Genomic DNA, 11,103 nt, shown 5'->3' with positions numbered 1-11,103 from the left:
CTCGATATCCAGGGGTGACGCTCACATCCTCGATATCCAGGGGTGACGCTCACATTCTCGATATCCAGGGGTGACGCTCACATCCTCGATATCCAGGGGTGACGCTCACATCCTTGATATCCAGGGGTGACGCTCACATCCTCGATATCCAGGGGTTACTCTCACTTACGCACGCCTGGACTATGTCATAGCAAAATCGAAGGCTCAGTGTGCAGCACCTTGAAGATGAGACGAGAAGGCTAGTTTGATCATTGATGTACAGCTATATTTGTGTCTTCAATTTTGCTATGACATATTCAAGGGGTGCAGAGAGCGAAAGTGAGCGTAACTTCTGGATATCGAGGATGATGCCAGCATGGTCATCAACAAGATCAGTTGCTTATGGAGTATTTTACTTATGTGGTAACAAAATTAATACAAGATTTTTGTTTGGTTTGGGGCTTGGAGCTGAACTCAACCACTCAATAAGCTAGCTAATAGTGTCCTATTTGGTGTGCTAACTGTTGAAGTGTGCTAATTGTAAAATATTCCATAGCTAATAGTATACTGTTTGGTGTGCTAACAGTTGAAGTGTGCTAATTGTAAAATATTCCATAGTTAATAATATCCTGTTTGGTGTGCTAACAGTTGAAGTGTACTAATTGTAAAATATTCCATAGCTAATAGTATCCTGTTTGGTGTGCTAATTGTAAAATATTCCATAGCTAATAGTATACTGTTTGGTGTGCTAACAGTTGAAGTGTGCTAATTGTAAAAAATTCCATAGCTAATAGTATCCTATTTGGTTTGCTAACAGTTGAAGTGTGCTAATTGTAAAATATTCCATAGTTAATAGTATCCTGTTTGGTGTGCTAACAGTTGAAGTGTGCTAATTGTAAAAAATTCCATAGCTAATAGTATCCTATTTGGTTTGCTAACAGTTGAAGTGTGCTAATTGTAAAATATTCCATAGCTACTAGTATCCTATTTGGTTTGCTAACAGTTGAAGTGTGCTAATTGTAAAAAATTCCATAGCTAATAGTATCCTATTTGGTTTGCTAACAGTTGAAGTGTGCTAATTGTAAAAAATTCCATAGCTAATAGTATCCTATTTGGTTTGCTAACAGTTGAAGTGTGCTAATTGTAAAATATTCCATAGCTAATACAGTAGATTTCTCCTAATATCACTTCCCATTTGTCAGAGAAAAACATGATATTAACTGAAACATGACATTAACAGAATACATATTTTCTGACGTTTTTCAGCCCTCAAAACCGGAAGTGAACTTAGTCAAATGCCTAAGTGATGTGGCTCTTTATCTTTATATATATATTGTTCTTTCGCTAGTAACATCTTTTTATAGTTAAATTTCTTTAGATATTTGCTGCAAGTGTGTAATCGAAGATAGTACACATATTATAATTAGTTGAAAGATTACATCACACTTGGCATTAGAAAAGTTTACAGATGTTAGACTGTCCTTGCTCCCCCAACCACAGGTGAATATCATGTTAACAAGTATGTAATTCAACCTATTGTTTAACTGTCAGCCAGGTGTAACCTATTGTTTAACTGTCAGCCAGGTGTAAAAAATACCCTGTTGGGCCGAGGCGTTGTTTACATAACGCGTCCAGGGTGTGACAGAAGGTCCCCGGGGCATTTATCATGAATCATTACCACCATTTACCTGTAATTTTTTTGTGACAGTGGCCAAAATAAAGTGATATTAGGTGAAATGTACTGTAGTATCCTATTTGGTGTGCTAACAGTTGAAGTGTGCTAATTGTAAAATATTCCATAGCTAATAGTATCCTGTTTGGTGTGCTAACAGTTGAAGTGTGCTAATTGTAAAATATTCCATAGCTAATAGTATCCTGTTTGGTGTGCTAACAGTTGAAGTGTGCTAATTGTAAAATATTCCATAGCTAATAGTATCCTGTTTGGTGTGCTAACAGTTGAAGTGTGCTAATTGTAAAATATTCCATAGCTAATAGTATCCTGTTTGGTGTGCTAACAGTTGAAGTGTGCTAATTGTAAAATATTCCATAGCTAATAGTATCCTGTTTGGTGTGCTAACAGTTGAAGTGTGCTAATTGTAAAATATTCCATAGCTAATAGTATCCTGTTTGGTGTGCTAACAGTTGAAGTACGCTAACAGCAAGCTGAAGCAGGAGATGTCCTTGATTGATCATGTCCAGGCTCGCTTTGACCAGGCACAGCAACAACTTCAGAGGCTGGACGACATCAATTCAGAGTCGGGAGGTTTGTAAAGCTTTTTCACCTTTAAAAAAGCATCTTTTGAAGTTCATAGGTTCATTATAACTATTAAGCTCATTACAGAGACAGGATGTGCAGTAATGCTTGTTTTTAATACTACAGCCTTTATGTGTGGTCGGAGAGAGAGACGGTGTTGTCAGTGGGATCAGACAGCCTGTGTGTGGTCGGAGAGAGAGACAGTGTTGTCAGTGGGATCAGACAGCCTGTGTGTGATCGGAGAGAGAGACAGTTGTCAGTGGGATCAGACAGCCTGTGTGTGGTTGGAGAGAGAGACAGTGTTGTCAGTGGGATAAGACAGCCTGTGTGTGGTCGGAGAGTGAGATGGTGTTGTCAGTGGGATCAGACAGCCTGTGTGTGGTCGGAGAGAGAGACAGTGTTGTCAGTGGGATCAGACAGCCTGTGTGTGGTCGGAGAGAGAAGGCCTTTTCTCCTACCCTTCACAGGTGTGTCTCCTGTTTTAGCCGGGAAAGATCAGCAGAAAGCCTCATGCCGATTAGCACATGTTCAATTGTGACATCATTAAAAGTGAATGACGATATTCATACCCCACATGTGTTTTTGTTTACACTACTGTCGGTGGAGTTGTGACTGAAATAATAGGATGAGAGAAAAACAATCGTCCCCTACCTTGAGGGTGTGACAGAGACTCGGATTGACAACCAAAAAACATCAACCCTCGGGTTGGAGATTTCTCTATCACACCCTCAAGGTAAGGGAGGATTCTATTAGTCATTGAGATCAGACTCACATCAAACATTGTAGTAAAACATGTATGACAAATTTTAGGAGACAGAAATATCTCATTTAAAAGTATTTTGAATAGAAATGAAATTTATGATCAGAAAGTCTGAGAATGAGCTGGTGTAAAGTGGGAGTTGGTTAGGAGAATGAACATTGTACACCCTTGCCACTTTAATGTATTGTACTCAAAATATTTGACCGGTGCACTAGGAGTTGTTAATGTTTATAAAATAGGGATGTGGGAGCCTATTAACTTCTTTGGGAGCCTAGTACTTTCTGGGGAGCCTATTAACTTCTTTGGGAGCCTAGTACTTTCTGGGGTGCCTATTAACTTCTTTGGGAGCCTAGTACTTTCTGGGGAGCCTATTAACTTCTTTGGGAGCCTAGTACTTTCTGGGGAGCCTATTAACTTCTTTGGGAGCCTAGTACTTTCTGGGGAGCCTATTAACTTCTTTGGGAGCCTAGTACTTTCTGGGGAGCCTATTAACTTCTTTGGGAGCCTAGTACTTTCTGGGGAGCCTATTAACTTCTTTGGGAGCCTAGTACTTTCTGGGGAGCCTATTAACTTCTTTGGGAGCCTAGTACTTTCTGGGGAGCCTATTAACTTCTTTGGGAGCCTAGTACTTTCTGGGGAGCCTATTAACTTCTTTGGGAGCCTAGTACTTTCTGGGGAGCCTATTAACTTCTTTGGGAGCCTAGTACTTTCTGGGGAGCCTATTAACTTCTTTGGGAGCCTAGAAAAAGAATTTCAATTTCAACATTAACGTTTGCAAGTTCGTCAGCCTTTAATCCTGAAATGTTTCACTTCTCAGCAAGACTTTCAAATGGAGACTATTCATAACCTCATCTACATCGTTGTGCAATATGTCTCACCTTTCAAGACTAAAACTTAAGTAAAATCTTCCTTTAGATAATTCTGAATCTTGATACATTTGATTGCTGATTTACAAACAAAATTGAGTCCTATTTTTGTGTGTTAATTGATGAAACTGGAGAACAGTATGATATTTATCTGTCCCATGTTTCTGAATCATAATTTTGAACGATTAAGCATTCACTGTATTTGCCAAAATTATAGATAAATGTATCATGATCAAGTGTTAAATTCTTGTGATCATATGAGGTGTATGGACAAAGTGCAAACTCACATCCCTGATTTATGAACTGGTTCAAGTGAGGTTTATAAAGTGTATGGAGTGCATGTGGAGAGGAACCGCTTTTGTTGCTGGAACAGTTAATCGATGCTGGGAAGGACTGTACTGCAAGCATTAAAGTTTGTGTCTTCAAAAAATGTTATAATAACTTTTTTGTTTTCCTAGTTTCAGATGTAAAGGACTGTCTTATGTTCACATCCCAGAAAGTGTTGGATTTAGTCGCCAAGGTCAAAGCCATGCAGGTCAAGGACAAATCTGGTACCATGGCAACAGACTCTATAGAATAACATGTCAGAGTTCAGAAATACAAGGTGTGCCTTTCCTGAGTTCCATTCTGTGAAAATGATTCAATGCCCATTGTAAATCTTGTGACATATTTTTGTAAATTTGTGCAATAGATATATATATTTTTCATACATCAAGATAATGTGTTCTCTATTTTTTTCATGGCGATACATAAAAAATTTTGAATCAAGAAGCACTCGGATATTTGGTTCGTAAAGGTTTCCATAAAACAATGATATTTCATTTTCTTGCATACTAGACTGAGATATCCGCATTTCCGGCGGTGCTGGAAAATTCTATCCCACCCACGGGTCTAGATCGATTACACGTGCAGACTGTTGGGGAAATTATAGTGACCTTTTGGAAGGTCACGCTATTGTTCGTGACATCATTTTATGACCTTTTGTGGTCAGTCAGGGTCATTGACGTCACTAACAATTGCCATCCAGGCTTCAAATGTAAATGAGAAATGTGGGGACAGTTTACAACTTTACTAGAAAAACAGCTGTTTTTACAGGTTTTAGGTAATAAGCAAGAAATAGAATCCATCCCTTATTTGAGGTATTATGATAAGGTAATTCAAAGCCTCGGGACAAAATATTGAGCAAAAACTCTCGGCAAAGCCTCGGGTCTCCTGCTCAATATTTTATCCCTTGGGTTTGAATAACCTTATCCCTACCTCACATCGGGGATGGATTCTATTATTATATTATACATAACAATTTACTAGACTGAAAATATTGTTTGTTCATGGTTTTGACTCTTCAGAACAGTTAAGGGCTATTCCATATTATACTGTATGGGGGAGATGGGAGGCACCTGTTAATGTATAAGGGGTCAAAACAAGATCTGCCTATAGCTACCATTCCGCATATTAAATCACTTGTAAGATTTAATTGGTGATGGGGTCTCTGAAAAAGTGCCTCCCACCCCTACCCTATTGTTAATTCTGGAACTGCCCTTAGCATAAAAAGACAGAGGGTTTGTCCATTTCCAATGGCAAATACATGTACTTCACATAAAGAATGCATTGCATATAGTGAAACAATGTCGAGAGGAAATTGAAATAGAAAATTAATTGGTATTTAAGTCCCGGTATCTGTGTTTATTTGCCAAACTTCAATCATATCAGACTGTAATACCCTGACGGACCCAAGATCACTGAACCTGGGTGTTGGTTATGAAGTGAAAAAACGATCCTTTTACATAAGGAAACGGGTAATTGAGATAACATCACGCGTGATCTAACATGGCGGTCGTTTCTATTTTAAGAGTTTTTTAGTAAGGATTTGTTATTTTAATGAGCTGTTAATAGGACGTTAAACAAAATAAAAACCAAACCAAACCAAACCGGCTCATCCCCTGCCACTAGAGCGGCGTATAGGTGAAAACGGCATTTATGAATATCTTGAGCTCATTAACTAAAGTAACATCAATTTGTGACATCGAACACAAAGAGCTAGAAAACATAGTTTTAGAAATAAGAACTTCAAACAAATGTTTTTTATAATGCTGTATTTGTAGACCTCCTGACTCTCGTGTAGATTATTGGCAAAAGTTTGATGATCTTGATGACAACCTATTAATAAAAATTCCAATCTAGTTATCACAGGTGATATCAATCAGGACATGCTTACTCTACATCCTAACTCTCTTCTTGCTAGAACTCTTACCAAATATCACCTAAATAATGTTGTTCAATCCCCTACACGAATTACCAATACAACCTCATCCCGTATAGATCTATTTTATGTTAATAACTTGAACATTGGACAGAGTACTGAAGCATTGGCTCCATTATGTAGTGATCATTGTCCAATTGTTTTAAACTGAAGTTTTAAAGTGATCAAAGAGAGATCTTTCAAGAAACTATTTACAAATTTAAGGAAGCCAGATGGGACCTAATTAATAAAAGTCTTCATTCTGAGGACTGGGAATTAACTATAGGTGAAAATAATGATGTTGATGAAAGAAATAACTTAATTATTGATACAATAAAAACACTGACTGATGTTCACATCCCCTTCAAGACGATTAGAATCTGTCCGAATGATAAACCCTGGATGACAAATTTAATAAGGTCTAATTTGAGAAAGAAAAACAGATCACATAGAAAAGCAAAAAATACTAATAAGGATAGTGACTGGCTCAAATTTAGAAATAAACGTAATGAAAGCATTGACTTAATCAGAAAAGCAAAATACGATTACCTTAAGAAATTACAGAATTCCTTATCAGATAAGACAGTACCTCCAGGTAAGTGGTGGCGTATAGCCAAATCAATAAGTAACATGTCTAAATCTACTAATGTGTCTCATCCCCTACAAGTTGGTGCATGTAATGTTATGATTCATTCTATTGACAAAGGAGAAGCACTTAATTATTTTTTTTGCTTCCATTTCTAACTCTTGATGATAGTACTAACACTTAAGATACAGAATTACCTCCCCTTAGTCATCTTGATTTTAATAATATTATCATTACAGAAGATGATGATAGGGATCAAATATCAATCATAAAAGTCAAGAAACCAGCTGGTCCAGATAATATGTCACTCATTATTGTAAAAAATCTCCTATCCTCCCTTGTGTTACCACTAAATGGACCCTGCAGGTAGGGCGTAAGAATTGTACCTGCTGCCCCCAATTGCATGATCGTAAGAGGCGACTAAATTTGGGACCTTATCTCTTCTCTCCTTTCTAAATAACTTTCTTCTTCCTAATGTCTCCCTTGACAATGCCTCACTTTTGGCCATTTGTTGAGCGTTCGCCCCTGTGAGGAAGGCTTTGGGTTCTGTCCCCTGGCCGAGACATACCAAAGTCTTTAAAAATGGTAGTTTCTACTCCTGCTTAACGCTCAGCAAATTAGGAGTGGGACGACTGGTTCGCCCGTTGTCAGTATAATGTGACCGGGTGGGGCGTCCTGCTGGGTGTCTTCGGCAGTATGTTTCAGTGAGGTAGCACTATAAAGTCGGCATCAGTTCCGCGCTATCACAAGAAGACAAACACGAACATATCGCAGCCTCCCAAAATACACACACATACACTACACGCATGCATCTTGCACACAGGGGAGGCCGTCCTTAAATGACCTTAGCTGTTAATAGGACGTTAAACAAAATCAAACAAACAAACAAACAAACCACTAAAAATATTGTTTCAAAAAACTATTACTCTTAAAAAGATACCCTTATCATGGAAATTGTCTAATATAAATGCACTATATAAAGGTAAAGAAGGAATGGAAGATCCTAGTAACTATAGGCCTATTGCCATATTTTCTTGCTTTATTAAAATTCTAGAAAAAATCATCTTTAAGTATGTATTTAATCATGTAACTAAACATCATATAATAAGTGAACTGTTAGTTAACCAATTACTATCCCTGTATGATATTATCTCAAAAAATCTTGCTGAAGGAAAAGACATTAGACTGGTATTTTGTGACATCAGTAAGGCCTTTGACAGAGTATGGCACAAAGGTTTATTGTATAAACTTAAGAAATATGGAATTAAGGGGAATCTGTATAACTGGTTTGAAAATGATTTGTCGGATAGGAAACAAAGAGTGATTTATGAAAGATATTCTTCTAGTTTCAAAAAATATTACTGCCGGTGTTCCTCAAGGGTCTACACTTGGCCCCTTTCTTCTCTTACTGCTCATTAATGATATAACTAATGAAATTCATACTCATATTAAATTATTTGCTGATGACACCTCATTACATGTAATTGTTGATGAAGATGCGGTTGTTCCGTGTATGGATCTAAATGAAGATCTGGACTCGATTAGAAATTGGGCTTACCAATGGAAAATTAAATTTAATCCAGATAAAACTGTTGCATTAACTGTTACAAAAAAAAACGGTAATCATCCTCCACTTCTCTTTTGACAATCAAATAGTAAATGAAATAACTAATCATAAACACTTTTATTCAATTCCAAAGGTTCATGGAGTAATCACATCCAAGAAATCTATGAAAAAGCATGCAAAAGATTGAATATTTTACGTATCACTCAAATACAAAGTCGACAGAAATGCTTTAATTACACTATATTGTTCTTATGTAAGACCTATTCTTGAGTATGCAGATGTTATTTGGAACAATTGTACTATTGGTGAAGCTAAAATATTAGAATCTGTACAAATGGAGGCCATGGAAATAATAATTGGATGACGAAGTGGAACATCACATCAGGAACTATATACTGAAACTGGGTTTGAACTGCTCTCTTCTAGGCGTCATAAGCACAAACGTATTTTAATGTTTAAAATCCTAAATCATACGACACCTGAATATTTATATGACATTGTTAAACCTTATATTAATGATGCTGTTCCACCTCATAATCTTAGGCAACACAGAATTTTTAATATTCCTCGCTTTAGATCTAATTTATTTGGCAATAATGTTTTTCCAGATGTCATGAGAATATGGAACTCTCTTGATTCTGAAACAATCTCAGCACCATCATTACATATATTAAAATCCAATATGAATATTACTCCTGTTTTTCTAAATTGTAGCGCTAGAAAGTTAAATGTTATCCTAGATCTGCCACCTTAGAAATAATGCCAGCGACTTAAATTATGACAAATTTGCTGACAATCTATCTCCTGATTCTTCCTGTTCCTGCGGCCATCCAATTGAAAATTCTGAACACTTCTTCTTCACTTGTCCAAATTACTCTAATTCCAGGAACTTAATCCATGATATCTATACCAGAGTTGGCTACTTAAATGTTCATCTTTTGACATCTGGAATTACTGACTTAGCTTCTGAAATAAATATATTGATATTGTCTAATGTTGAAAAGTACATTATTGCATCTAAACGGTTAGGATGATGTAACTAAATATTTAAATATTATCAAACTATTATATATGTTTTTTTTTGCATGTATATATAATTAAATGAACTAGAACACTGACAGGTCAGTAAGGGCCCCGTCTTGTGGCAATATATCGCCCATAATCATCAAGAAGCAATCTGCCCATATAGCAGAGCTTGACGTTTGACATTTAGACTTCAAAAAGAATCGCAAGGAAGCAAAATATACATTTTACATGTACTATGATGTGAGTCTTGTTTCCTTCCACCTCCATATTTGCTGGGCTAACAGAAATGTGAATACCGGTGCAATACTCATTTGTTAGCTTGGATTTGTTTTATTTCACCTTATATACCTCCTACATCAAGAGCCAGGGTCAAAGTCAGAGATCCACTTTGTCTTTGACCTTTGGACCCAAATGACCTTGACCATTAACCTAGTGACCCTGAACTTTGGTCAGTTGACTAATTCTTCAATTCTGACCAACTTTGCTTCTTGATATCATAACAAAATGTTCATCAGTGAAAGATACAAAACTTGACCTTGACCCTTCGGACCCCGTAACCTGGACCTAAGGTCAGTTGACTGTGTTAAGTTCTGAACAACATTGCTTCATAATGTCATAACAAAATGTTCATCAGGGAAAAGGTACAAAATTTAACCTTGACCTTTTACCCAATGACCTTGACCTTTGGTCAGTTGACTCCTTGTTTAATTCTGATCAACTTTGCTTCATCATGTCATAACAAAATGTTTATCAGTGAAAAGATGCAAATTTGACCTTGACCTTTGAATCTAATGACCTTGACCTTTGACCTCGACTTTTAACCTCAGTGTGTCTCTTTGTTTGATTTCGAACAACTTTGCTTTATAATGGTATAGCGAAATGTTCACCAGTGAAAAGCTACAAAATTTGACCTTGACCCCTGACCCGATGACCTTGACCTTCGGTCAGTTGACTCCTTGTTTAATTCTGATCAACTTTGCTTCATAATGTCATAACAAAATGTTCATCAGTGAAAAGATGCAAAGTTGACCTTGACCTTTGAATCTAATGACTTTGACCTCGACTTTTACCTCAGTGTGTCTCTTTGTTTAATTCCGAACAACTTTGCTTCATAATTTCATAGCGAAATGTTACAAAATTTGACCTTGACCCCTGACCCATGACCTTGACTTTTGGTCAGTTGACTCTTTGTTTAATTCTGATCAACTTTGCTTCATGATGTCATAACAAAATATTCATCAGTGAAAAGATGTAAAATTTGACCTTGACCTTTGAACCTAATGACCTTGACCTGTGACCTTGATTTTTTACCTCAATGTGTGTTTTTGTGAACTGAACATCTTGACCAAGTTTCATGTACGTCGGTCAATAAATACTGAAGTTATCAGCCAGGAACAGAATTTGTGGACGGACAGACAGACAGACAGACAGACAGACAGATGATTAAATGTCCATGTGAAGTAAGTAAATATAGAAAAAATAAAATTAACGACCGACTAAAAAAACTAGCTGCTTTCACCCTTCATAGGGCTCTTCAGGTTTATTCAAAAGAACATTTCAGCTTCTTTTGAATTAACCTGGGGAGCCCTGTGAAGGGTGAAAGCAGCTAGTTTTTTAGTCGGTCGTTAATCTTATTTTTTCTATATGTTAATATATATATATAATAAAATTTGTTAAAACCTAAGTAACACCAATAGCTTGCGGCTAAAAACTACAGGTAATTGGGATACCTTTTAATTCACAGGCAAGCTATTTAGGTATGTAAACTGTAGTACTGTATCCCAGCTTGAAGTTACACTGAATGTATACGTAGTTGATGCAGGCAC

The 11,103-nt window shown here is 36.8% G+C and overlaps 1 protein-coding gene across 1 annotated transcript in view; it reads left to right on the top strand.

Moving 5' to 3' along the window:
- Positions 1-4,593, top strand: part of LOC110464118 (protein MIS12 homolog) — a 19,006-nt gene extending 14,413 nt beyond the window's left edge. Inside the window, exons 6-7 of the mRNA XM_021519177.1 lie at positions 2,122-2,242; positions 4,318-4,593. Coding sequence (XP_021374852.1) covers positions 2,122-2,242; positions 4,318-4,439 — 243 coding nt within the window. The 3' untranslated portion in view covers positions 4,440-4,593. The remainder of the gene's footprint in view (positions 1-2,121; positions 2,243-4,317) is intronic.
- The last annotated feature ends 6,510 nt before the right edge of the window (positions 4,594-11,103 follow it).

Source organism: Mizuhopecten yessoensis, unplaced genomic scaffold (genome assembly GCF_002113885.1).
Source record: "Mizuhopecten yessoensis strain PY_sf001 unplaced genomic scaffold, ASM211388v2 scaffold10961, whole genome shotgun sequence".
NCBI lineage: Eukaryota > Metazoa > Mollusca > Bivalvia > Pectinida > Pectinidae > Mizuhopecten > Mizuhopecten yessoensis.
The sequence above is the reverse complement of the archived record's forward strand: the minus strand, read 5'-3'. Positions and strand labels throughout refer to the sequence as shown.